Genomic DNA, 27,424 nt, shown 5'->3' on the forward strand with positions numbered 1-27,424 from the left:
GGAAACAAGCTTGCTGTGCCGGAGAAATTTTCTTAGCAAACAGTCTTGTTTACTTTGTTTAATCTTGAACCAATGAAGGAATACTTACGTGCATCACTGTAACGGATAGCGAAAGAAAGCATAAAGCAAATTTGAAACATCTTTCTTGCACGCTATCCATTTCCATCGTGTCTCAATCACTGCCTCTTAAAGGGAGAAATGAAATGAGTCACAGAGAGGAAAAATTATTGAAAACTCCTATCATTTGGGAAGATATGAAGAAAATAGTTCTTCCTAAGTTTATCACCGATACTTGTTTTCATTCGTAAGATTTAACGCCATACCTTTGATTTTCAGGCCAACAGCATGTTGTATTTGTGTGAAACTCTGCTCACAGTCGAGTAATGCAGGATGTCAGATTCTATATCATCCACAGTTTACTCTTTCCCCTAATTATTACGGCGACTTGAAAATCAAATTGACACGACACACAAAACCATGACCCTCGACAAAGATATGTTCAACACTTGCGAAAACAAATCTAAACAAACTGAGCAGCTGATTAATGTGGACTTAAAACGCTTCGATTCACTTGAGTGCCTTAACATTTGGGTTCAATCTGACGGCTGGGATACAAGCTTACCCTTTGTTGCGACGTTTGTGTTAAGCTTGGTTTTTCTCGTCTCCCTTGGAGGTTCAAGGTATCAAGAAAATCACGTATTTTTGCTTCAAATTATTGCCAAATATTCGATTCCTGTGCCATATTTTTTGGTCGTTTTTTGATCGCAAAGTTTCTAAACTGGTATTTTTTGGTGTTTATGACACATAGACCTGCAATTGCGAATATGATTGGTTGATTTTTATTGCTTTGCTTGTGGCATTACAGCAAGGGGTCAAGATGTAATTAAAAATGTATCTTAATGGAAAGATTTTTTGCGAAGTTAAACTAAATGAACGATGGCTCGTAGTGATGTTGACTAGTTTTTTATTTTTTTGTTTTATTTTAGTTATTTGAGCTGTTAAATTAAATCCCGAAGAACTTCTGAATTGTAGAACTGAAGAAACTGTGGATGGAAACTCTAATTTCCAATTCTTATATCATACCATTTGTATGCTGATAACCGTCATGATACTCGATTAGAAAGACAAAAAGCATTCCCTTTCATTGTCTATAAAGGGCGTTTAATGGCGGTGGTGTCTCGTCAAAACAATTCAGTAGAGCAGGAGATTTCTCAGAAATTATCATAAACAACACAGGTTCAATCCAGAAAGAGTTCACGTTTTGGAAAAAGCTTGTACTTGCGAACAAAACTGTGTTAAAAAACACTTAATTTCTTGTTAAGAAGCAATTCATTTAATTAACACCGTGGTGTCGATGATGTTATGAGGGAACATCATCGACCTCTCTTTTAACAACACAGAACGCTTTAAAACTGATTAATATTTCTACAACAGTAATATTTACAGTGTGAGGAACAACCTATTGCAATTACCACTAGATTTGATAGCTTTTGAACGCTACGGTACACGACTGGCGATGCCCAGGGTCACCTCTAAGAATATGCGGTAAGGTAATTAGTTTGAAACTAAGAATATCAATAAAATAGGTCGACTCGAGGATTTCAAATCGCTTCCCGTATGCAAACAGGAAATTGATAATTGAGCCAACATGAATTTCTTAACCGAGCCATTCCTTAAATAGAATGCAAACGTCAGACCGTGTTTCTGATAACCCTAGCTCATCGTCAACCAACGCTTGAGATTTATAGGAATTGTATGTGAAGATTTAGCTCATTCCAGTCTGGTCTACAATAAAGTGGTTCCGGATGTATTCATAAGAGTTAAATTTGTCAACGCTTAGTTGTCTTTGTACTTGTATATGAACAATCGGTAATACTACGCAGAGGTCATTTCCCCCATTTGATGAACGGCTATTCAAAATGCCAAGAAATCGTGTATTTTTTTGAGGATTTAAAAGGATTAGGATTTTAAAGTAATGAACTGTTAAGTAGGTTGAAAATAACCACGAGAGGCCATTAAGAAGAACCTTGGAATATTTTATTAGACAAAACCATCCCTGGAATAACTTGTCATTATTTTGTAGGTTAGAATCACTGCGGTTTGCTTCAGTTTCCCATTGTACTTGCGGTTAGTTTGCGGGTCACTGAAAAAGATAATCACTTTCCTGAAAAGAGAGTCTATTATTCTTTATTGCTAACTGACCTTATCGGTCAATTTTGTCCTTCGTCGTTCCAAAAAAAAAAATTAAGAAAGTATTCGGGTTATCTGTACGTCGCGACAACACATGAGTTTCGGGTTCCTTTAACCTCAGCGTATCAAATGAATAGATTTTCCAAGTTTATCAGGAAGAATTTTCGGTGTGATCATTTATTTCTAAAGTGCTCACGCGTTTGGCTTCTTCTTGGCGCTTAGTAAGTAAACTGAAGAGGCGCGCAATACTAAGCCATTATCGATACTAAACATCCCGTTGGAGGCTCTAAAGGAAGCTTCAAACCTAGGTAAGTTGTTCTCTTATTTTGTTTGTTATAACACATCTCGGAAATCAATTTCGAAAAATAGCGTTAGCATATAATGTTTACTTGTTTTGAGAGGGAGGACTAGCTAAGTAGGTGTCTCTTGATTCAACTTGAATCAAAGGCCTGAGGCAAGAATCAAGCTCAGATAATTTAAATGAAGACGATGTTTGGTGAAAGGTTTTTCAAGCGCCGCCATTTAGATGGGCTACAATAAAAACTGTTCCTGATGTATTTTAGAAAGGCCGAAATTGAAGCAAGAGGCTCCCCAAAAATGGATGGCTCTCTGTAATTAGCGTATTGTGTATACTTGGAAAGAATGTTCGTCGGTTGAAAGCAATTTATTTTCTCGATGGGGAATGCTTGCATGATATCCCAAAAGAGTGTCTGCGAAGGTGACTAAAAGAACTGCCCGTTGTGAAATGATATGCCTAAAATTGAAGGGATCTCTGGAAGTTATCAATTGCGAATGCTGACCCCAAATAGTGGCTCTACGCCAAAAGTGATTATTAATTGCATTTTCTGACTGTTTGCACGCAAAGCTATTGGCATACAATAGCTCCTTCAAGGCCTCAGGAATAGCTTGCCTTTTGAAAAATAAGTTTGCTTGAAACCAGCAGGGGATTGATTATGTAAGCATATGATAACGAGATCCTAAAAACGAGACGATATAATTTTTGAGTTTCCTAAGCTGTCTCCTCTTTCCTTAAACAGGAAACGTTTTCATTACCAATCCACAAAGTAGAGCAGGACAAGAAAAGGTAGTGTCTTACTTTCCATTGCTCATGCGTAGCCTACAATTAAGGGAGCCACAATAATTATGTTATTCATATGACTAGGATATTCCTTGTTTCAACCAGTGAATAAGTTTGGCAAATGCAGTGACGTTTTCGTTTTGGGCAAAATTTGACCGAGAGGTCACTTTGTTATGAAAGAGCTTGTAATCATCCGAACAAAAAAATTCAGTGCTGCTATTTGGGGTTTTGCTTAATACAGTTATAACTGCATGAGTAGTAGGAAAAGAATTGAAGACTTATCTCTTCTCACTCTTCTAAGTCAAGCTTCCGGCGTTAGATGCTCTGCTAATCTAAGTTGACCTCTCCTGTGTGAGTGAGTGCGATTAGGAAATAATATTCGAGAGTATCACTTGCTTTTTTCTTTCTCCAGAATTATCAAATTCAGCCTGTTTAATAAACGCAGCGAATCCAAAATTTAAGAATTTGGAAAATTGTGTGGGTGACTATATAGAAAACTTCTCTAAAGCTAGACTCTGGACATAAATGTACTTCCTCATATGAATGATTCGCTTTATTCCTCTATAAAAACCTCACGGGAAAGCCTAAATTTCCTTCTCCCCTGCAAGCTTATATACTCCGTGGACCAAAGGACCTGATTAATTCCTTGAAATGTCGAACTCAATTTGTTATGTAAAATCGACCAACATTGAGAGCTTAGCGTTCCTAACTGAATTAGCCTTACTGTTCGCCTCAATGATTTTGTTTTTCTTGCATACGCTGGCTACTTGGTAGTGTGCATTGTGACATGCAAAATGTTCAGAGAGATGTTTACGAGTCTCACCTGTAAATTGAATGCACAAGTCATGTGGTCATTGCGAGCTTTCATGGCAAAATAAATAAACTGTCCTGCAAATTTAACGAAAGGTGAGTTATTCCCAATCTGCTTCCATTTTTCGTAATCACGGTGAGACGAAATTGAGGTCGATCAAAAAACAGAGAGAAGAATTATGCTATTATTCAATAAAGGATTTATTACATGACCAAAAAGTTACACAAACTTGACATTTCGATTTTGAGAGAAAAACTTAAAGCGGGAATCTAGGTCACAGAGTCAGGCACAAGGTATCCTGTTTTAATTTTGTTAAACAGAAGCATACAAGGACAACTTTTGAAAGGCAAAATTTAGCTGAACGCTTAAAAGTGTCGGTAAGTTCAAAAGCGTAATCGAAGGCGGTAGGACATTATCGTTTTAAGCCTGTCAATTATCAAAAAAAACAGGAACCTTTGCAAACAGTTACGCATATAAAGATATCGTTCCTGTAGAAAAGCAGAAGCAATATAATTTATTTAGTATGATAGGAAATTTTACTCTAGAAGATCGATCGTCACTCGCTATGAAGTAGTTTTCAGTTGCTGCTATTCCTTACATTCATCGAGCTATATTCCTAATCGATTTATATCGCGTTTTTAAAAAGAATTATCTGTATCTCCTATGATTCGAAGTGGCCTTTCGAAATTTGCATTAAGTATCTATTTGATAAACTTGATAAAAGGGGAAAAGTTCTTCGAGATCATGCAGTTATCATCATCATCATCAACGCACTCAACCTAGCATGGTTGTCTGAGGACAACCCCTTGTATTGTGATATCCTCGCACTGTTACATTGAGAACTGCCATACCAGCGAAGTTCTCTGCAAAAAAAACATAAGAAATCTAATTGAAATTTCTTACATTGCACTGACCAGAAAGACTTAGAAACATCCATGCAGGATGGATTTTGGATTCATGATGTGCAGTTTAAATTTTCTCAACCCTCTAACTCCCATAAGTGACCAAGACAGAATTTCTCCTTACGATATCAATACAATATCAACCATAAGTGATGAGAATAAGGAAAAATATCAGTCAGAGGAATATTAGTTGATCAAATACCAAATTATCAAAACTGACATCACAAGAACTGTATGGCAGACAATAAGAAGAATTACGAATGAGATCTTGGGAGTGAAAGGGTTAAGACTTTAACAATAGTCTGTGTTATTCGGGTTCACCTGCAGATTTGAAAGCTACATGTATACTGTAAGAGCACAATGTTAAATAGACAAGAGTAACAGTGTCTGTATTGAGATCTAAACTGAACTGAAAAAATAACATCTGAATTTTGAAGCAATGTTGATTTTCACCACATTACAAAAAGTGCTGAATGACGGTATTTGTTATTCGGAAACCAATCTATATCGAGTTCATACTAATATTGCGAGAAAGCCGAAGACTGTTCGAAAACTTTGCCGCTGTTGGTCGCTGATGCCAACCATTTACGTTGATCGTTCTTCGCTACGCCTCTTCGGTCCAACGATGGACTTAAAAGGGATGGATGAGACAAACCATGAGCACAAAAGGCTTCAAAACTCTACAAACAGCAAGAGTAATATGCTACTTGTCAAACGTCCTATTTTGGTATCAGAACGTGTGCGAGTCTCACTGAGAGCTCCGGGAAAACATCAGAAACCAAACATTTTCAGCTGAGGAATAAGCCACAAAGTGGTATGTTGTCATCCAAAATATGAAGCTCTTGAACAGCTTCTCCTCACTCATCCTACTTAAAAAACTGTTACATATTACCTGAATCTTAAATATTTCAAGATTAAGTAACGAAACTATCCAAATCGTTAAAGATTCCAAATTTCGTGGAAGATAACGAATTACTCATTCGTTCGCCATACACTAATTACGTGCGTAGCGTCATACTGACAGTAATTTCTCAACCAATGTTTAACTTGGAGACGCTCCCTCCCTCCCTCCCGATTCTTGTCTTCAAGTATATTTTCCTCTTGTTTTGCAGCTGATTCACCATATTTTGAGGTCTTAAAGATTTTATTTGATCTGACTTTTGAAAGCATCTAAATTATTTCTTCAAGTTGATTCGTGTATCTGTTAAGCTGCCACTTGGCTTTATTTTATACATATTAGGCCGCTGATTTACCATGTTGTAATGGTAAATGGATAATTTGAAGAATGTTCGGGAAAAGGAAACCTCGAAAGATATAGTCATTCAATTTGTTGGAGCAACCAGTAGTGGCAAATCATCCCTTATAAACGCCCTACTCGGCGAACGTCGTCTACCTGTTGGATTCATGCAAACAACCATGTGTTCCATTAAAGTTTGCATCACTGAAGACAGCGAGTGGAGTATTGAAAAAATTGACAACAATGGAAACAAAGAGCCTCTCACAGAGGGAAGTGACGAAAAGAGTGTAAGCGATCTCTTGAGTAAAATGAGTGGTCAAAGAAATGAACAGGAACGGGAAAAGAAGGGAATTGGTCTAAGGACCATAATACAGATCAATTGGCCTGCCAGCAAATGCAAAAAGTTACCACGAAACGTTATCTTGTGTGACTCACCCGGCTTTGGAGAGAATGATGAAGACATGAAGCTTGTCACCCAGACGTGTAAAAAAGCAGACATAATTGTAGCCGTAATGGATTCCATGTCACCGTCAAGAGGGAGAGTGAGTAAAATGCACATGTTTCCTCTGTTCACAGAATCTATTGTTTTCAATCAGGTTGATGGCATTGTGACCAAATATTAAAACTCCGCTCCATGGAAACTGCTAATTACTGACACCCTCTTCCCCAGCGTAGACAATGCTTATCCGGGAAATGTCTGCCGGAACTATCTCAATTATGGTCGAATCATAGACAGTAAAGTCTGTTCCCCGTTCAAACTAGGAATACTTTCTACGACTTAAAATTTTATCACCGGAAAAAGTAAGAAAATAGTATAACGAGTCGATTTTTGTGTTTGTCATCTGGTGTTCTTGCCGCGTAGACTTTAAATGTGGACCTCTGTTCGCAAGGCCTACAAAAAGATTTCGCTTCCTTCCTTTAGTCCTCCCCGCCACGCCACAAAATTAAAGCTTCAATATAATGTAAGTTCGTGTTTCATTGATAAGTCAAAAAATAATAACTTTATAAACTTGAAATACTTGCAGATAATATATGATTATGATAAGGCACCTAGCTCTATAAACAGTACTCTTTGAATAGGTGGGTTCTGTGGTAAATGAGAAACTTCGTCTCCCCTTTTTTAAGCAACGCCATATTGGTACATATGGAAACAAGCCACAGTGGTATTTAGAAACAACCTGACATGCTCTCAAATACCAAACAAGACGGCAGTGATCCTCTTTAGGAAAATGTTGTCTATGGCCCTTCACATTTCTCACATTTCGACGTTTATTTTTCTAATTTGAAAACTGTTTTTAATATTGATGTTTCCGTAGCTCACTAACCTGGTGAAAAATGTTGGCTGCCAATTTACTTTTGGAGTCTTCACCAAATGGGACGAATGCATAAGAAAAGCGCGAGAAGAAGGACAGCAGAGCATCCGAAATGTGGTAAAAACGGCCAATGATTACATGAAGGAGTTCTGTGAAGTGCTTCAAGGGAAAGGCAAAGCTTACTTCGTGAACGTCAAAAACTTTGAAAATCATGATGTAAGCTCTAAGTCCATGCATACTGATTCTTGCTTAAATTTCAAATTTAAGTGTAATGCAATCATTTCAGCTAGAAAGCTCGAACATGGAGAGGCAAGACACACCTATCAAAACTTCGAAACATTCTTACCTCTGATGACATTCTTTTTTTTCACTCTTTTCTGAATTTTCCTTTTTTGCACCACAAGTTTGTAACAAAATAGCCACGAACAGAAAACGAAATACAAGTAAGAACGCATACGTTCTCCAGTGCCGGAGATAAGCAAGGATGGCAAGCTGTTATCATTCTTCAATGAAATTCTAAAAGGAAGGCGTATTCCTTTATTCCTCTTATTTTCAGGATACATTTCTTCAGTTCGAGAACAAACTGGCCACGAGTGCAACAAAGTTGAAGATAGAGTCATTAACACAGCAGGCAAAATCTGTAGCTTTGCATTCCAGGAAGGTCTGCGAAAAGCTGAAAACTGTCATTGAAACCAGAAAGAGAGAAAAGCTAACTTGTCTGGAAACAGAGTTAGCTTTGATGGTAGAAGACGGCGTGAAGCTACAGGACGCTTTTGATGGCATTAAGAGTAAGGATGAAGACCTGGAAATTTTAACCGACGACACAGTCCAACCGTTATTAAAGGAGGTTGAAGACGAATTGTTGAAAGGCACATCAGAAGAAGAGGCTGTCAAACCTTTTCTCGACGAAATCAATAGAGAGATCCAAAAAAATCTGACACAAAAAAGACATATAACTGGTACTGCCCTTCAAGAATGGAAGAAAAACATGCAATTCCACAAGTTACAGTCTCTCAGTAAGCCTCCGTCTAAAGCACCTCCTCAGCTTACAAGTCAAGGATTACCTGAAGACCAATACCAGTGGTATCGCGACTTTAATTACTACTACACGAACAACTACATCTGTGCAGCCTTGGTTGGTGTCGCAGCCGTCGCAACTCCTGTATTTTTAGCTGGTGCTGGTGTAGGTATGTGAGTCAGAATCAAACATTTCCAGTTATGCGTCCAGTCCTTTTCAGTTACCTTGAACCTCAGATTCACTTTAACATAAGCCGCCCCGGGGACGAACTTTTCCAGTGAATTTGCCATGTATCTCACGAAATTAGGGCGTGTTTCTGGATTTAGACTCATCTAAATTTGGGCTGTATTCCAGGATATCGATTTACATCCTCTAGATTTAAGTGAGTAAATCTTTCCTATTTCACTTCAGATATCTCCAGCTTAGCGAGTGTCCCTATGTGCAGACTCTTGTCAGTTTATCACCGTAATTTTGCTTCGCATTGGGAAACTACAGTGCAATATGCTGTGTATGAAATAACATGTGAAAAGGATGCCTTTTTATTAACCGCTTTAAAAGCCACCCCATTATTTTACATCAGCTTATGTAAGGGATAAAAAAAAGGATGTCTATAAAAATGCCTCATTCTCAGTTATGGTTTGAGTTTATAGCCGAAGCATCTTGTTTTACGTTATCACACATGATTAAGACTTTCTCGTTTTGGTTTCTTAGGGGCACTCGCAGGCTGTGCTGGAGAGGCGGTCGCACAAAGAGTGATGACGGGTGGAGCATGGGCAACTACCTTAGGAGGTCCTGTTGGAGCTGTCGGAGGATATATTGGAGAATGGTTTCGTGGCTTTCGTTTGGGAGACCAGTTGAAGAGAAAATTCCCGATAAGCCAATACAAAATTGATTGCTGGAAAAGTCTCCTCGCAAATCAAATAAGAAAGCTCCGCCAAGACTGCAAGAAGCTTTTAAGGGAGGAAAAGGACGCTGCTCTTGCGAATATCTTAAAGAAATTGGAGAGCGTCGCACTTGAGAAGTCAGACGAGATCGCAGGGCTTTGTAACAAGTCACACATCTTGAACCAGCTAGCTGCACAACTGGGAAACATTTGTGACCGAGTACAGACAACAACAGAAGAGTTCGACATGCTGCTGGCTGCGTAAGTATTTTCTCTTCGCATAACTCTTATAAAGAGAAACATGGAAATTATCATTAGGTTTTGCGGATATGAGGGCTTTATATCTGCCAACTTAAACAGTTTGATTAAAAATATTTAAGTTCAACTTTCACGGTTTTTGTTCTTAATCAAAGGAAAAGTTAAGCATATGAAGTAAATTGAAACATCATGAACTATAGGCGATTAGACACTGTGGAACCATGGGAAAAAGGCAACTAATTGCTCCTAAGTGACAAAATTAAGATAATTGCCTACGCGTTTTACTTTTCTGAATGTACTATTTTATGATAATTTTCACAGTATCTATAAGCTTCCAAAAAGAAATTCTTTTTCTGATTGCCAGCTAAGCCTTTCGATCGTATTGTATACGATTTTAAACTTTAACGCAAATTCTACTTACAATAATGTTCGCGCTTATAGAATACACTAAACATGACAAGCTGAAGAAACATAGGAATACACAAAACACAAATTTCAAATGCACGGGTTTACGACGACCCCTGCATGCAGCCTTGACCATGTTGAACATGTATTTCAGTCTCAGTTGGTTATTTAAATATTATTTTTCAATTCTAGTTTGCCGAAGGCCCAAGATAATATGGTCGGTGAAATTGATCCGGAGATATATATCTCTCAAGCAGGTATATTTTAAGATAATTATTTTCTTATTTTAAAGGGTCTTTTAACTTAGTCTAATTGAGCAAAAATATCATAGCATGGCTCTGTATTGATCAGTGGGTGATTGATCCAACTGTTGTCGTATGGTAACCAGAACAATATTTCAGCATGTAAACGTTTTATACAGTTATAATGCTCGTCGCGGGTATGAGGGCATGACGCAATTATTGCTGTGGAAAATTGAAGAAGATATTATTTTAAAACTGTCTTTTCTTTTTTCTTTTAGATGGTACAATGCACTCTGAACGATCTGGCTAATGACGTAATTCAACACAGGGAGCTGTTCAGTGCTACTCTGTGTCGGCATGAATTGAATTTTTTCTGTAAAATCTCAATGTATGGATGCCATCCTTTGATCACAGGAGTCCTTGAGCCCTTCACTCGTGGGGTTGAGGGGGCGGCGAAGAGAACTGAAACCTTGCCTCCCTAAGATAATGAACATTTTTTTAAAATATTGAGTTCATACGAAGGCGCGAAAATTGTAAAACAAAAGGTGCACTGAGACAATTTTGCACAAACCCACTGCATAGAAAAATATTTCATTGGAGGCCACGTTTCTGGTACATTCAAATCCACAAGACTAGCTTTTTTGTTTTTCAAAAGGCAGGTTAGTTTTTGGGTTTACCACTTTAATACTTGGATTCATCATAAGTGTTAGTGTAGGTTTTGACATTTTAGAATTTGACTTCTGTTTTTTCATGAGAGATTTATACCCCTTTCATAAAGCAAACAAAGTTTAATTAAACCGGTTTAAACTGCATGAAAAGCAGAAAGAGGAAATTGAGAACCTGAATTTTATATTGGATTCAAGTAGTCGCTAACTTGTATTTACAAAGCGCAAACTATGAAGTTGACAAACATCGGCTTACTTTCCGTAAGTTTTCCCTGTCTGTTACGATAAGTACAATAAAAAAGGGTTACTATGCTTGTCCGAGAGATGTTATTAGCCAATCTTATCCATATATGCTTATATTGGCACTTATCACGTGGGTCATTCATCGGGTCGCGTTACATTTTGCGATAGCTGGAAGGAAGGGTCTTTAAAGTACCACTTGAAAAAAGCTTGATAGTTAGAAATTCTCGAGCGTATGGAACAATTTGATCCATAATTTGTGGAAAAATCATGTAATTTTAAACGACATCGACTTAAAAGGTTCGTTGCTTTCAACTTTTTAATTTGCGTCGTTAAGTAACGGGCCTCGTGCACGCATTCAGCTATATCTTTCTTTCCCTTGGAAAAACAATGCAATTATAAATATAGGTCACCCTACTCGATCAAGAGCCAGAAACCATCTTATCTCTTTATCTGGTCTATTGATTGAAAAACAGTATCGTGTTCTCGGAATGCGTGCACTTATTCGCCTGATTAGGTGATTTTTATGCGTAGTACAGGATGTGCAATGCAATACTGAGAAATCACCTTAATCTCTGTGAAAGCCTCTGGAAATGACGAGGCTCATGACCAGAACAACTTGTTTTTAAATAGATCTTTGATAGATCGTTGCTTCCACATTTATCATCAACCATTTGGCGTTAAAAAATGACGAAACTACTCTGCGTCATATTAAAAAGAATCTGCCCAGCGTATATTATGAATATAATTGAATTATATTTTACGAAAATGCTTTCTGCATTATTGAAGCGGTCCCGTTAAGACCTAAGACATCAATCTTTAGCAGAAAAAGTTTAAATAAACGATTGGCTTAAAAATTTAACTAAATTAAACCAAAGCCTCAGGTTAGTAAAAGTGGCCGGTAGACTGAAAGAAACTGCAGCTACAGCAACCCATGTTGCTCTTCTCCACTTCAATCGTTGGTGAATTTCTGACTTTTATTTTAATCTAGCGTATTCAAGGCACCAGAATGTTGCGAGTGTATATAACCTTTACCTTTACGCCTCGGAATTGTGGGTGAGTCTTGTTTAAGTGAGATATTTTAGTTTTATTATGGTATAAATAACCTCCTTTACAGTGCACTAATTTACCAATAGAAAACCATTCATCAATGGTTTTAAGGAAATGAATTCATCAAGTTTCAAATTTGATGATTCTTTTTTTCTTTCAGGACCTGAATGGTCTCGATAACTTTGTCCTGAATGAAATTCTTTTCCGCTTTGGGGGTGAGGGGGGGAAAGAGGTGTTCTTTACGATCGTGAGACAAATTAAATTTCAAGAAAACGATAGAGATTTTATTCGTTTATAAATGTAGTGGATTGTACATCTTTAGACTTAATACCCCATTCACAACGGCAAAACAGATCTAGTTACGCCGGGTTTAACTGAAGTAAAATCAGAAACAGCGAACTGGAAACTGCATTTTCCAAAGGTTTCAAGTAGTCAGTGAATTTTATTTTCAATATGTTATGTGCTTAATTTGAAGTCGGTAAACATCAGTTTCAGCAGCTTCGACGAAGAAAAACGGGGTATGAGTCGACTTAACTTTAAGTGTTGTTATGGCCTGAAAGCAGCTAATCAATTTATGTGGAAAGCTTAATAAAAGTAACAAAAGCTGTAAGTTTCTACAGAAACTGTGGTGCTGCGTCGGTGGGAGAGTATAGTAGGTAATTCAGTGTTAACAACTGAGTTGAAAACGTAAATTGGTTACCGTGAAGGGTAAGGGTAAGGGAGCGTTAGCCCTTCGTCAGAGTGATTTGAGGAATTGTGGGTTGAGTGTGGGTTTATATGCGGAAAGTGGAACTACGCTATTGGTGGGAATATGGTGACGAGAAAACAGGAATAAATTAGTGGAATAAATAGCGCTCGTTGGTACCGTTGGGGTTAAGAGTGCCGATTTGGAAGATAAATTTTTGTTCTAGTGTTTTGCGGCTTTCCAAACTGCCTAAATGTAAGGAAAGGCGGCAAACAGCCATATCTTTTTTTGAATGTTTAGGGAGATTAAAAACATTGGCGCCAAAGTCATTTACACTAGACACTTTAGTCTCCCTAGAAGGGGGGGGGGGGTGTGTGTGTCCCTTTTTTTTCGCTTTCCTTGCCGGCTTTTCTGATTTCTGCGATTCTTTTTTTTTTGACAAAATAAGGGGGGGGGGGGGCGGCCCCCCCGGGCTCTTCCCACAGATCCGCCATTGCGGACATCGTAAGAACGAGAGTGCATTTCAAGTAGTGTTGCGAAACTCTTGGCGATATACCTTTCTAGTCTTGTGGGTACTACCGTTGGCGACTCGTCTCTTAAAAACATGTCGGTATATTGAAGTGTCAGTCTGGTGATTGACTCGTATTTAACAGGATTGTTGATCAGCTGTTTTGGATACAAACCATGGAAAAAGCTTGGGGCAGCCAACGTAAATACTCCCAAAGTACTCAGACCGCATAGATCATATCTGTGTTTCACTCTTTTTCTGCAGGATTAAGAGGGTGCTAATGGACAAAGAGCTTTTCTAAAGTTCGAGAAAATTCTAGGAAAAGATGCATGAGATTAAAAGGCTAATCTTAATATAAGAGGCTGAAGCAGTATTGGAAGGATCAGATGCAGTGGGTGAAACTACGGAACCAGAAGCAGTTGTACTAGTTAGTTGATTTTTTCATAACAAAATTTTTTATCATAATTGTTTATAACTACTTTCAGTGATGCAATCGCTAGATCTTTGACTCACCAATATCCACTCATCAGTTTTGGTTTATTCTGTAGATGCGTAGCTCGAAATTAATTTTCTTTCAATCCGTTCCCGTAAGCAGTGGCTAAACCCTCTCATAACGTGTAAAAAAACCGTTACTGTTTGTAACTGTGTAACTTCCACATCGAATTATGAAAGTACTCACGAGACAGCAATACACATTACGCAAGTCAGGTGACTAGGAACATGAGGAGGTCGAGCTTAAGCTTAAGCTCGACCTTTTTTACACGTTATGAGAGGGTTTAGCCACTGCTTACGGGATATAGCTAAATAAGGAAAGTAAATAATATCAAATTTTTGGACTGTTATTTTTGTGCAACTTGCCCGAAGAATAACATACACTACTTCTAGTTTGAACTCTATAGGCCTTGTGTGCTTTTGAAATAAGAAGCGTGCAATTTGAAGTGAGCCACTTTAGTTGTTTGGCGTACCCTTTCGGGTTCCTGGAATTTCTCTTAACGGGAACTTCATGTTTCTTTTAACTTCCTTTACCACTCCACCCAGAAGGGTTGATTTCGTCATTTCTGTCATCAACGAATATCTTGTGAAAATCTTGTGCTTGGATGTGTGGCTAAACGTCGATTTCTTCAAGTCTTTTATATTCTAAAAAACATTATACCCATCTTTTTGGCTGCAATAATACTGATAGTCTACATCAGGCGTTAAGATCGAATGATGACACGTCGTCTAATATTACGCGTAGTTTAATATTGCGCGTCGGTTAACTGCGATTAGTGCGTTTAGTAAATATGTCATGATACTCGATTAGAAAGACAAAAAGCATTCTCTTTCATTTTATGTAACAGGGCGTTTTATGGCTGTCGCGCCCCATTAAAAAAAATTCAGCAGAGTCGGAAATTGCTCAAAAATTATCATAACCAAAAAAGATTCAACCCAGAAAGAGTCCACGTTTTGGAAAAAGCTTGTACTTCCAACAAAGCTGCGTTAAAAAAAACACTTTTAACACTTTTAAAAGAATTGCTTCTCGTTAAAAAGGAATTCATTCGATTAACATTGAGGTATCGATAATCTTATAAGTGAACATCATCAACCTCTCTTTGAACAACGCAGAACGCCTTGGAACTGATTGAACTTTCCACTACGGTAATGTGTAGAGTGTGCGGAACAACTTATTGCAATTACCATTAGATTTAATAGCTTGTGAACGCCTCTGTAGACGACTGGCGATGCCCAGAGTCAACTCTCAAAAAGGTCGATTTGAGGATTTCAAATCCCTTCCCGTAATAACGGATAAAAGCGAAAGTTCCACAAAGAATACCAAATGAAACTGTTTGTTTTACAGCTACAGCTACATTGCAACTATTTGGGCTTTTTCGATATCTTTCAACTAAGATTGGACACAACCTTGAATTTATAAGCTGAAAACATTGCTATGAATTTTTGTAAGACTATTAGTGATTTTGTATGGAGAAAGGGAATGTCAAATAAACCATTTCAGTTATGCAGATCGTAGATCAGGTGACAATATGCAAACAGGAAATTGATTGTGCCAAGATGAATTCAAGTTGTCTTACTCGGTGATAGACAGCAAACATTAGACAGCGCTTGTGACATTTTCGTCACAGAAAACCCCAGCCCATCGTCAAGCAGCGCTCGGGATTCATAGGGGTTGTATTTGAAGATTAAGCTCACTAATATCTGTTCTACAATAAAGTGGTGCCGGATGCATGTGTAAGAGTTAGCTTTGTCAACGCTTAATTCACCTTTTAGGCTTTAGATTTCACTTGATGTAAACAAACCGCGAAAGTTCGGACATTGAGTCCACCACCCTCTACCCGTGTACAAACTTCCGCTTCGGCATTTTGTTGTTAATAATTTCCAATGTCGTGAAGCGTTTCGGTGCTCAAAATTGACTTCTTTCTTGTCTAATATGTTTGATTATTTATCAAGCGAGTTGATATTTCGCTACTGCTTAAGATGATTCGAAGAATGTGGCAGGAAGTGTTACAACATGAAATGATCAAACTGGTTCTGCGTACGTACAGTGATGTATTTGATCAGGTATTTTCAGGGCGTTAAACGCTTAGTTTGTCAAATAAAACCAAGTCTGATGGGAAATTAGTGCTCACGAATCGCTGTAATTAATCTTTGTACTTGTGCATGTGTATATCTTACCAATTCCGATAAAAACTTATTGATTGACGTTAAGATCACATGATCCAACACGTGACCTTCGTGGTCAACATTATGGTCTTACGATGAGAGATCGTACAGAAAACCATCGTCCTCGAAAGTTTCAGCTCAATCGGCTGTAATTTTGCGGAGATATAGCCGTTTATTTTCGTAACGCAATTTACCCTCCTGACCCAGGCCTTAAACTAATTGAGTTCTGGGTACTAAATAAATGAGCTATAGAGGCGCACCATACAAAGACATCATCAATTATAAAAATCCTGTTGGAGGCTCTAAAGGAAGCTTAAAACCTGGGTAAGTTGTTCTCCGACTCATTTTGTGATGACACGTCTCAAAAATCAATTTCGAAAACAGAGTTAGCATCTTATGTTTTCTTGTTTTGAGAGGGAGGAATAGCTAAGTGTCTATTGATTCAACTTGAATCAAAGGCCGGTATACCTGGTAAGGAATATTAATCGGTGGAAAGCAATCGCTTTTTCTCGATGGGGAGTGTTTGCATGACTTCCTAAACATAGCAGCTGCGAAGATGACTTGAGAGACTGTTTGTTGTTAAATGATGTGACTGAAATTGGAGAGATCTCTAAAAGTTATAAGGTGAGAATGCTGACCCTTAGTAGTGGCTCTTCGCTAAAAATGATTCTTCATGATCTCGCTTTTAGCACGCAATAATTTCCAAGACACCGAAATAGCTCGTTTCGTGGAAAAATCAATTAGCTTGAAACCAGCAATGAAATGATTATGCAAGCATACGTGGCGAGACCTTGAAAACTGGACGATCTAAATTGTCTGAGTTTGCTAAGCTGTTCGTCTCCTCTTTCCTTATTCAGAGACGTCTCCGTTACCAATCTACAAAGTTTAGCAGGATAATACAGGTATGTCTTCCTTTAGCTCATGCGTTGTCTAGCATTACGAGAGCTACTGTATGCTATTCATCTAACCAGGATATTATGTGCTACAATTAGTTTAGAGTAAGTTTTGAAAATGCGGTAATATTTTCGTTTTAAGCGAAACTTTGATCGAGAGATCATTTTGTTATGAGAGAGCTTGAGATTATGCGAACTCAAACTTCAGTGTTGCTATAAGGGCTTTTGCCTAACACAGTTATAAATGCACGATTATTAAGACAATAATTAAAGAGTTGTTGATTCTCATTCTTCGAAGTCAAACTGCCGGCAGTAGATGCTCTGCCGATCTCATACGAGTATACCTTGCTATTTGGGTCTATTTGACTGCATGCCATTAGGAAATGATATTTGAATATCAAACCCCCATTTTGCTTCCTATACAATGCTTAAATTTGACCTGTTTACTGAACGAAACGAATCGAAAACCTCAACAATTTTGCTTAAAAATTGCTCAAGTGGCTAGTATGAAAAAGTTTCACCAAAGCAAGACTACAGATACGAATGGACTTTCTTTATGGAGAATGCTTCATTCCATTCCTCAGTTAAAACCTCACGGGCAAGCTTTCATTCTCTTTTTCGTCGTAAGTTTGCCTTTTAGATTAAACGAATTGGTTCATTCCTTGATATCTTGAGCTTGATATGTTCCTTAAAATCGAGAAAATGCACAATTATTCGTTTTAGAGGAGTTTAGTATTCGTAAAAACGAGAGAGCTACTGTATAGTATTCATATGACCAGGATATTCTGTGCCACAATTAGTTTAAAGTAAGTTTTGAAAATGCAGTGATGTTTTCGTTTTGAGCAAAAATTTTACCAAGAGATCATTTTGTTGTGAAAGAGCTTGAGATCATTCGAAGTCAAAATTTAGCGCTGCTATTAGGACTTTTGCCGAATACGGTTATAAATGCATGATTATTAGGAGAAGAATTAAAGAATTGTTGATTCTCACTCTTCGAAATAAAACTACCGGCAGTAGATGCTCTGCCGATCTCATACGAGCGCGCTTTGCTATTTGGGTCTATTTGACTGCGTGCCATTAGGAAATGATATTCGAATATCAAACCCCAATTTCTATAGAATGCGTAGATTGGACCTGTTTACTGAACGAAACGAATCGAAAACCTCAACAATTTTGAAAAAAATTTGTTTAAGTAGCTAGTATTGAAAAGTGCACTAAAGCAAGACTACAGATACGAATGGACCTTCTTTTGTGCATAATGTTTTATTACAATTATCAGTTAAAACCTTACGGGCAAGCTTTCATTCTCTTTTCCGTCGTAAATTTGCCTTGGAGATAAAAGGACTTGATTAATTTCTAGAGATGTTGAGCTCAATATGTTCCTTAATTTTGAAAAACTGTTCTATGATTTCGCTTTAGAGAAGTTTAGCATTTCTAGCAAATGAAAGAGCTACTGTAAGCTATTCATATGACCATGACTGAATTTACAATTAGTTAACTTATATATCAACGGCAGTTATTTCTTTTGGGGTCGCTATCTTGGGTACGCCCTTTCTTCCTTGAAGTCCTTGTCCATTCTGTTGTTATGTAACAAACTTCCAAGGGCTATTTTCTCTTTGGTTATTTGTCTTAGTTTAATTCTAATTTACGCAATGGACCCTTTATAATTTATATATTACCAAACTTGCTTTTGTTTTGCCCGATCTAAACCGCAAAAGTATGAAATTTCTAGTTGGAAAGTCGTTTTAGGAAGAATCAACAAACCGAAGGTACATACTTAGTATGTAGGAACTGTTCCACGTAACTCGGCATGATTCGCCAGCTAAATGACAAATAGTGACGTTGGTCAAATATTGACAGCTGAATAACTGTCACCTTCATAAGCTGGAAACCAACACTTTCCTTGAGAGGCTCTGCCGATCTCATACAAGCGTGCCTTGCTTGAGTGGATAAAATTTGGATAAGGCGAAATCATAGATGATATTTGAACATCAGAATTGTTAAATTCGACCTGTTTACTGAACGAGACTAATGGATTGCTCTCTGTAATCATACTATAGTGCCTGTATACCTGGTAAGGAATGTTGTTAAAAGACAAAATTGGCATTAAGCAAGAATTTTCTGCAGATGTGTGTTTTACTTATTTAAGCGTTGGAAAGGGAATGGAAATAGCATACTAGCGTAAGCAATTAAGTTAAGAAAACCCTAAACCCTAATCCAAAGCAACTGACTGTAAGCTAGTTGATCATTTCGTATTTCTTTGGCAGTCTTTGTAAGTAGAGTAGGTAATTATAAATTTTTTATTTAGCACGTTCAACACCTTTTTCTGTAAGGTGACTAAAGGCGTAAACAACTTGTACTTTTCACCTTCCGCACTGAATTTATAATAAGTTAACTGATATGAATGGCATTTGGGCGCGCCCTTTCTTCCACGAATTTTCTGTTTATTCAGTTGTCATGTAACAAAATTCAAGGGCTATTTTCTCTTTCCTTATCTTTCTGAGTGTAATTCGAATTTACGCAATGGATGCTTTATAAGCTTTATATTACCAATCTTGTTTTGGTTTTGCCCGATCTTAACCGCAAAAGTATGAAATTTTAGGTAGAGAGTCGTTTTGGGAAAATTCAACAAACCGAAGGTACATACTCAGTATGCGGGAACTGCTTCACGAAACTCGGCATGATTCGCTAGCTAAGCGTCAAATAGTGACGCCGGTCAAATTTTGACAGCTGGATAATTGTTCCTTTATAAGCTGGAAACCAACTCCTTCCTTGAGAGTGGATTTAGTCCTCAAGCTCGCACGCTGTATTGCCTTGAAAACTAAACGATATATTTTTATATAATTTTTTTGTGGCTAGTGCCTCCTATAGGAGGGAAGCTACATATGTTGTTGAGATAAGTGAGTGAGTATAACAACTTGGTCCAACTTGATAGAATTCCGATCTTTCCCAATTTTGAAGCGATGTTTCCTGGTGATATTTATTGTTAATTTCGAGAGTACCTTAGTAGTTCGACATTCGTACTCAATACACATTTGACTTCATTCCTTTTGTGATTTCTGGCTTAAAGCCACTAGAGCGTTATGTTTTCAGTTCTTGCCTTGCCACTAAAGAAGACAGGAGCAGACGATAAACATCTCACAATCATTGCAGGATTGCACGCGCAAAAAAACAGAAAACTTTTTCCCGTGATCAGCGGATCATGAAACTCTGAAAATTCTTTCTTCGAAGAGAGAACATTTCACCGTTTAAATCAACAAATTATGTTGATCCAAATAAATAATATTTTCAGTTTTTGTCCTGACACTACAAACGACGATAAACATCTCAAAACAGAAGCCCATTGCTCAAAATAATTTTACAGTGGCATCCGCCGACGCATAATTTAACTAAAAAACTTTTCATTGCAGAAATATCTCGGTAGATGTGATCTGACCATCATGGAGGCCTCGAAGAAATTAGTTTTTCTTTGAAAAGAGAGTATTTTACTTTTTGAATCACCGACTTTTGCCAAAAAGAGCTGCTCAATTTGCGAAACAAGTATGCTGCGAAATAAGATACCTTGAGTTATCCAACCGATCGCTGGAACGGAGGAACGGTAGATCGGCGTGATGGCGGAATATCTTTAAACGAGGAAAGTCGGAATATCCCAAAACGCTGACTGCGTTTTTGTGTGAAACAAAAGCTTCCAAAAGAGGAATTAAAATAAAATGAGAAAATTCTTGTAACTAACGAGTAATATTAACTGAAAGAATCATAGGTAATCATTGTTGGAGCGCAGAGGATAGGGGAATCGTAAGGCTTTCGAGCTAGCCTCTTTACAGTGCCTATGACACGAATTTTTTTTTTGCGTATTCATTTAGCTTATCATAAGTAGAAACCAATTCCAATTGGACAAAAAATTTTAAAAATACACGCTTTTTGCGGGCCATAAGGTGCACTTATTTTGTCTTCAAAGTGTCCCGTAGACAGCTAACGAGTTAGCGGGTGATGACTTAGAAAACTGTGAAAAATCTCAGTCGACAAATACAAATCTTCTTTTTCCAATCTTAAATACAGCTATTAACCAGAAAATGCAAAAATAAATTTCGTGTCGCAGGCACTTTAAATTATTATTATATTACTATTGTTATCATTATTATCATTGTTCAAATTATCATTACAATTTAATTATTGTTTGAATGTCACTTAGACAATATTTTCTTGAATCATCTTTTTCTTGTGGAACAGGCTGCTCATAAGTATGTGTGATGCGGCAGGTTTTCTATTTTGCTTGTTCGACAAATATTCTTTAACACTACCTTCTAGCGTCATTGCACAACCACTATTTCTGTTCAATGCGTTAAAAATAGTGCCATACTGAGTGACCATTTAAAGCCCTTAACTGTCTATACTCTGAGTTTGCTAAGCTGTTTGTCTTTCCTTTACTTATAAAGAAAACATCCCTTTATCAATCCATAAAGAGGAACCGGATAAAACAGGTATTCATTCCTCTTGCTCATGCTTTGTCTAACATCAAGGGAGCTACAGTATGTTAATCATGTGACCAGGATATCCCGTGGTAAAATTAGTGCATAAGTTTTTAAAATACAGTGACGTTTTTGTTTTGAGCAAATATTTAACCCCAGAGATCATTTTGCGTATGAGCTTGAGATTATCCTAATACAAAATTCAGTACTGCTATACGAGACTTTTCCTTGCTGAATACAGCTATAACTGTGTAATTTTCAATTGAAGAGTTGTTGATTCTCGCTCTTGGAAGTCTGTGTGAGTGGATGCGACTAGGAAATGATATTTAAAGGAGGGCGAATATTTCCCAATCCCTATTGAATTGCGTTCTTATGAAGGAGCCGAATTTGAGGTCGACAATAATAAAACGCTGGAAAAGAGCTAGGCTGTAATAAAATAAAGGTTTTATTATACAACGAAACTTTTACACAAACTGTGGACAATCCGTTTTTGAGAGAAAAACTGAAAATGGAAATCCAGCTAACAGAGTCAGCCTCAATGAAATTTGTTTGAATCTTTTTTAAACAAAATCATACAGGGAGCATACAAGTACAGAAGGAGGAATTTTGAAAGGCAACTTAGTGCAGCATTTAAAATAGTTAACCAAAGGCGGTTGGAAGTTTTTGTTTCAGCTTGCCAATTATCAAACGATTACAGGAACTTTTGCAAACAGTTATACATTTGAAGATATCGTTGTAAAGAATAGCTGGAATAACAATTTTTCTAGTATGATACTTATTGTAACACTGTGCTTGTCAGCCGATCAATCTACGTTAGAAAAATTAGTCTTTGCTTGTTAAACTTGAAGTACTTAGTTTTGATACTTTGTGTACATTGAAGAGGTAGGTTTGACACAAGCTGGTTTTTTCCCAGTCAATTCAAGGATATTTACTTTCTCAAGGTGAGACAACAAAAAGCCGATAACAGATTTCGTAAACTTACATTGGCTTGCTACGTGGAATATTGACACATTTGCTCAATGGTAAATCGTGGACATTTGAGCGGTTCAGGTATTAATTTAATCGTTCTCTGTTTGACGATGTGAAAAAAGGAATTCGATAGCCACCTTGAATTAGTTTGTTAAAAATGAGATAACTCCGTCGATGCCATTGAGCTCCAGTGATATGACTATCACTGCTAAAAAACAAGTTTGTTTTCGTGTAAAATAGTTGAAATGAAACTTTTTAGCCGACTTTATTTAATTTCAACGTAACTTATCGAAGGACAAATAACGACGCAGACGGGTTTATTGCGTGGTGATTTTGCACCACGTGACGTAAAGTAGCCAATAAAATCGCTCGAAATGGGAGGGTTATAAGGTAGAATCAAACTCCCGTTAAAGAGAATGACAAACAAATCAAGAAGCCAAGCAAAACGTTTTACTGTAAAATACCGGCCACTTAAAATTGCCATAAAATTCTTCAATAACCATTATTATAAAGCTTAAAAAGCTATAAAAAGCTAGTGGACGTTATGGTAACGTCATCATCAAGTCCGGCAAAAAATACAAAATTTTCAGGGTACAACTTGTAAAATCAACAAAAGGTACTAATAAACACGTTTAAAGAATAAATAACTTAAAACTAAACAATTTTTTTTCCAAAGGTATCATATTGGTTGTAGAAGTATTTTATCGCAATTTTTTATAGTTAAATGTTTTCTAGAACGCTTCTTCTTCGTTTACTCAATTATTTACCACGAACTTTTTCTATACCGTGCCATCCACGTGCAGGTCCTAACACTTGAACTAAATGAAAATAAATGCTTGAGGTGACGAAGTTAACAGTTCTTTTAACTTGTTCTAGAAAGCAAGCGATGGCAACCGCGGGATCAGCTGTATCGACTAGAGAGCAGAACTGGGAGGAGTTTAGAGAAACAGTAAAGAAAGTTAAAGGGGAATTGATCAACAAAATTCAGAGCTTAACGGAAGCATTACAAGGGGTTAAGGAGATCTATGATGAGTACTACATAAAGTACAACAATAAACACCCTCTCGCATCAGAGATAATTAGGGAGGCGCAGAATGACTTAATGCCAATGTTGGTTAAATTGAAAGAAGAACTTCGGAAGGCGGTATCTGAAGACGTAACCATTGTGTTTGTGGGACGTACAAGCAGTGGAAAATCATCCTTGATAAACGCCTTACTTCGAGACGATCGTCTTCCCACTGGACCTTGTACAACAACGATGTGCACCTTTGAAGTTCGTCCTACGCCTGATGTTCTGTGGAACGTTATTGACACGGGTACTGGAACCATACTCTCCAAAATAAAAGACAAAGAAGAAGTAAAGAAATTTTTAGATGCACTGGTTGACGAGAAAACTGAGAAAGAGAGGGAGAAGCAAAATATAAACTGTGAAAGTGTCATACGAGTAAATTGGCCCCGTAACCTCTGCAGTCTACCAGAAGACATTGTCTTGGTAGATACACCCGGTTTAGGAGAGAATAACAAGTGGGATCAAGCCGTCGCTAACTCCTGCAAGAAGGCAGATCTAATGGTGGCTGTGATGGATTTCATGTCACCTTCCATTCAGGATGTAAGTACTGTATACCCGGTTCAATACTTAGATGGGACGTCATAATAGTCTTTTAGTACGGGGGCAGTTAGAGCTGATCATAGTGCTCTGTTTATTGACCTTATATCGGTCATTTCGATTGTTTTTGGAATTCAATTGGAGATATGGAAAGAAGAGGGCACATCGAGAGACTACTTCAGTTTGTTTTTAAATCGATAAAACTTTCTGTGGATCTTTTTGGAGTTTTTAATTATCTTCAAGCACTGAAATGTAAAGGGATAAGAACAGAGGTGTTTTCTTAGCCAGTAGCGATTCCATTAAAAGTTCGTCTACAATAAAGACAGAACATAAGAGCTGGAGTTTTTGTGCGCTGTTTAACTGATAATGCTCTCGGCTCCATATACCAAAATAAAATGCCAAAATGGCACAAAAAAGCAAAACAACGTAGAAAAAAAATGAAAGGAATTGTTCGCTACATTATTTTATTTCGCTTTAAGGTTGTAGGTGTGCTAAACGAGAGGCAGTTCCAGTTCAAGTTTGGCGTCTTTACTAAATGGGATGAAGTCACTAAAAAAACCAGTGAGACGACGCGGCAACAAGCAAGAAAAAATTACAAAGAGAGATTTGAACAGTCGGTGAAAGATAAGCAAGAAGTTTATTTCGTTGAAGCAGAGAATACCACACTAGCCACGGTAAGTTTTGAATTCATGTATTCTGGCGGTCTAATTGGAGCAACCTGAAATCAGAAAACGAGGCAAATCGAGATACTGGAGTATTCTGTAGGTGAATTTTTGAGGAGAAAAAAGAAAATTATATACTCTGACCCATCACAGCGCCCGTTGTGTTTAAGTTATGTAAAAAAAAACCTTGTAAAATCAATTTGAAGAAGGAAATGGCCCATGAGAGGCAAAGGGATTCCGCGTAGACAACAACTATCAACGATTACATCAACCAATATATAAAAAGGTTTTTTTTTACATAACTTAAACACAACGGGCGCTGTGATGGGTCAGAGTATATAATTTTCTTTTTTCTCATCAAAAATTCTCTTTTTGATAAGAAAGAAAAGTTATCTAGTGCTTGATTACAACCCTGCCCTCCAAGACATTCAGTTGGTTATCAAAAAGGACCTACACATGATAAGTTCGTCGCCAGAGCTATTAAACTCCGTTGCCGTAGAACCCACGTATTGAAACTAATTCATTACATAAAGCCATGTAAATAACATTCTTAGACGAGCATGTTAATCTATCACGGAACTTATGTATACGGCCTGTGCTAAAGCTCTAAAAACTAAATTCTTAAATCCAAAACTTCGCGCATAAAACGCATATCTGACAGCATTTTAAAATACCCTCCCATTGTATTCCTTTTCCGGAGCGAACCTACTTGCACCGAAAATTTTGAGGGTGCTCAAATGCCTTCGAGGTTTTTAGTTCCGCCATATCCAGTTATTACGGTGTAATCTAACCGACAGAAAAACACTACAATCCAACAAACTCAACTTCTTTGTAAAACAGCGAGTGATGTTCTTAACAAGGAGCGACTCCTTAAAGTAGTTCAATACTTATCGTTAATAAACTTAATTAAGCCCACCACAGTCTATATCTTAGCTCACCACTGACAGAATCTCACTGCTGTCTCCAAAGTTCCTTGGAATGAGTAATCATCCGCATAAACTCTCTTTCTTTCAAAACAGTCGTCGCTCCGACAACAACAACTACTCTTACCACTACATAAGTGAGTCTTTATGTATATTCACTAAGTGTTCTGGAACATTCCAGAGGCTTACATAAGAAATATTTTAGTATACGTAGTATTACATAATTAATGCGTGACTTGATGAAATGTTCTGTAAAGTACTATGGTATGCAAGTCAGCATGACTCAGCAGTCAGTTGGTAGTTGAGACAGTTACTCATAACACAGTGGAGATCGACTTTGGTGGTAAAATTTCCAAGGAAAAAATGTCAGTTCAATGAATATGCATTATCTTTTTTTTACGGTAACTGCAGAATTTTCGTATAATTGCCTTTGTAGGAGACGGCAGAAAGAAATACTGGAAGAGAGGAGTTTCTAAGGTTTGAGAGGGATCTGGCTGAGCGAGCAAAATCTGTTAAAGCAGGAAAAGGTGTTGTTCTCATAGAGCTAGCTGAACATATCGCTTCCAAATTCGTCAAAGGCTCCGAAAACTTTACTCACATCATCGATTATAGGAAGAGAACGACCAAAGACCGTCTAGAAAGCTTACAGAAGGAAATCAGCATTATGGAAGAAGATCTCGAATCCCTCGATACAGTGCGCCAGGAAGTGATAGGACTTGATGAACTGATATGTAACTATCTCTCTAACAATGAGATTGATTGGTTGAAACAAGAACTTGGGGATTGTAACAGCCAGGAAACAGCGAAACAGGCCGTTAAAGCACTTTTTGATAGTCAGATCAATGTAATTGAAGAACATTTACAGGAAAAAACTCGAAAGGTAGAGGCCAAGTTTCAGAATTGGAAGGATGCCCTGCGATATAATTATGGATGTTCAGAATATAAGATACCATCCTATAGAGCTGAACAGTCTGAAGACGGCGGCTACGCCGAACAGACATACAACTGGCGGGAGTATGGGTTTAATTTTTTAAATGCCGCATGTGCTATCGGAATGGCGATAGACCAACGGAGTAAAGGAGTACCAATTGCTTTTGGTAAGTAATTCTATGACTTACTGTGCTTATGTATCCCGAGGGATGGTGGCATCTCCTTAATTGCAATACAGGTAATCATTTTTGAAAGACGTTTTCACGGAGGAGATTCTTCCCTATTGAAATAGTTAGTAAAATAGTGCTACCAGAGCAGTAGAATCAGTAGCGGTAATAACTGTACTGCTACTTTAGCTACTATTATAAAAAAGACATAACGCGCGCTGTCACAGGTTAAAGTACCGTGTTCTATAAGAGTACAAAACGCGGAGCTGAGTTAAAGTTGTCACGCCACCTGTCAATTTGAACTATGTCCTACCATTTCTCGGACTTCTCTCAACCTTTTTTGCGTTCATAGAAAGTGAAATTTGGAACAAGCGAGCCAGCGAGTGGCCACAGAGTGTCAAATTCGACCTGCCAAATTGTGAACTTCGATGGCTAAACATTTTTGACAGCTTTTTTCTTGTCAAACCAATCATGTTATTTTAACCGATCTAACAAGGATTTTAACAAGGATTCTGATTGGCTTATTGCAGTGTGTTTTTTTGGCAGTATAGAGCATGCTGACGACACTCTTGTTCGCTTCAAATATTAAAATTTGTTTTGAATATTGTAAGTAATGCGTGTGGAATTCGACATGTTCTTTATTATAAAATAATTAAAGAAGC

The 27,424-nt window shown here is 37.6% G+C and overlaps 2 protein-coding genes across 7 annotated transcripts in view; both read left to right on the forward strand.

Moving 5' to 3' along the window:
• Positions 1-27,424, forward strand: part of LOC131790229 (transmembrane GTPase fzo-like) — a 104,127-nt gene that overhangs the window by 42,430 nt on the left and 34,273 nt on the right. The window contains exons 3-8 of one of the 5 annotated variants that reach the window (XM_066166198.1): positions 16,190-16,467; positions 17,001-17,045; positions 21,473-21,517; positions 23,351-24,083; positions 24,560-24,754; positions 26,102-26,762. In XM_066166198.1, coding sequence (XP_066022295.1) covers positions 23,361-24,083; positions 24,560-24,754; positions 26,102-26,762 — 1,579 coding nt within the window. In that variant the 5' untranslated portion in view covers positions 16,190-16,467; positions 17,001-17,045; positions 21,473-21,517; positions 23,351-23,360. Of the gene's footprint in view, positions 1-16,189; positions 16,468-17,000; positions 17,046-20,446; positions 20,523-21,472; positions 21,518-23,350; positions 24,084-24,559; positions 24,755-26,101; positions 26,763-27,424 lie in introns of those variants that run through there. The other 4 variants (XM_066166197.1, XM_066166199.1, XR_010717422.1 and 1 more) reach the window with 4 other exon arrangements.
• Positions 2,030-11,314, forward strand: LOC131798738 (mitofusin-2). Of its 2 annotated transcripts, none has more exons than XM_066166201.1 (8): positions 2,030-2,498; positions 3,228-3,274; positions 6,222-6,760; positions 7,535-7,747; positions 8,088-8,718; positions 9,261-9,693; positions 10,288-10,352; positions 10,616-11,314. In XM_066166201.1, the coding sequence occupies exons 3-8, from the start codon at positions 6,251-6,253 to the stop codon at positions 10,645-10,647; spliced, it is 1,884 nt and encodes a 627-aa protein (XP_066022298.1). In that variant the 5' UTR covers positions 2,030-2,498; positions 3,228-3,274; positions 6,222-6,250; the 3' UTR covers positions 10,648-11,314. The 2 variants fall into 2 exon arrangements, with proteins under 2 accessions (XP_066022298.1, XP_066022299.1); XM_066166202.1 differs by lacking the exon at positions 2,030-2,498 and adding an exon at positions 2,739-3,145.

The sequence above is a fragment of the Pocillopora verrucosa genome, chromosome 4 (genome assembly GCF_036669915.1).
Source record: "Pocillopora verrucosa isolate sample1 chromosome 4, ASM3666991v2, whole genome shotgun sequence".
Lineage (NCBI taxonomy): Eukaryota > Metazoa > Cnidaria > Anthozoa > Scleractinia > Pocilloporidae > Pocillopora > Pocillopora verrucosa.

Bases quoted from the DNA above. Each gene is read 5' to 3' on its own strand.
- LOC131798738 (XM_066166201.1), top strand. From the start codon at position 6,251: ATGGATAATTTGAAGAATGTTCGGGAAAAGGAAACCTCGAAAGATATA. The intron at 7,748-8,087 runs GTAAGCTCTAAG...TCTTATTTTCAG, and splicing joins AAAACTTTGAAAATCATGAT to GATACATTTCTTCAGTTCGA. The intron at 8,719-9,260 runs GTATGTGAGTCA...TTGGTTTCTTAG, and splicing joins TTTAGCTGGTGCTGGTGTAG to GGGCACTCGCAGGCTGTGCT.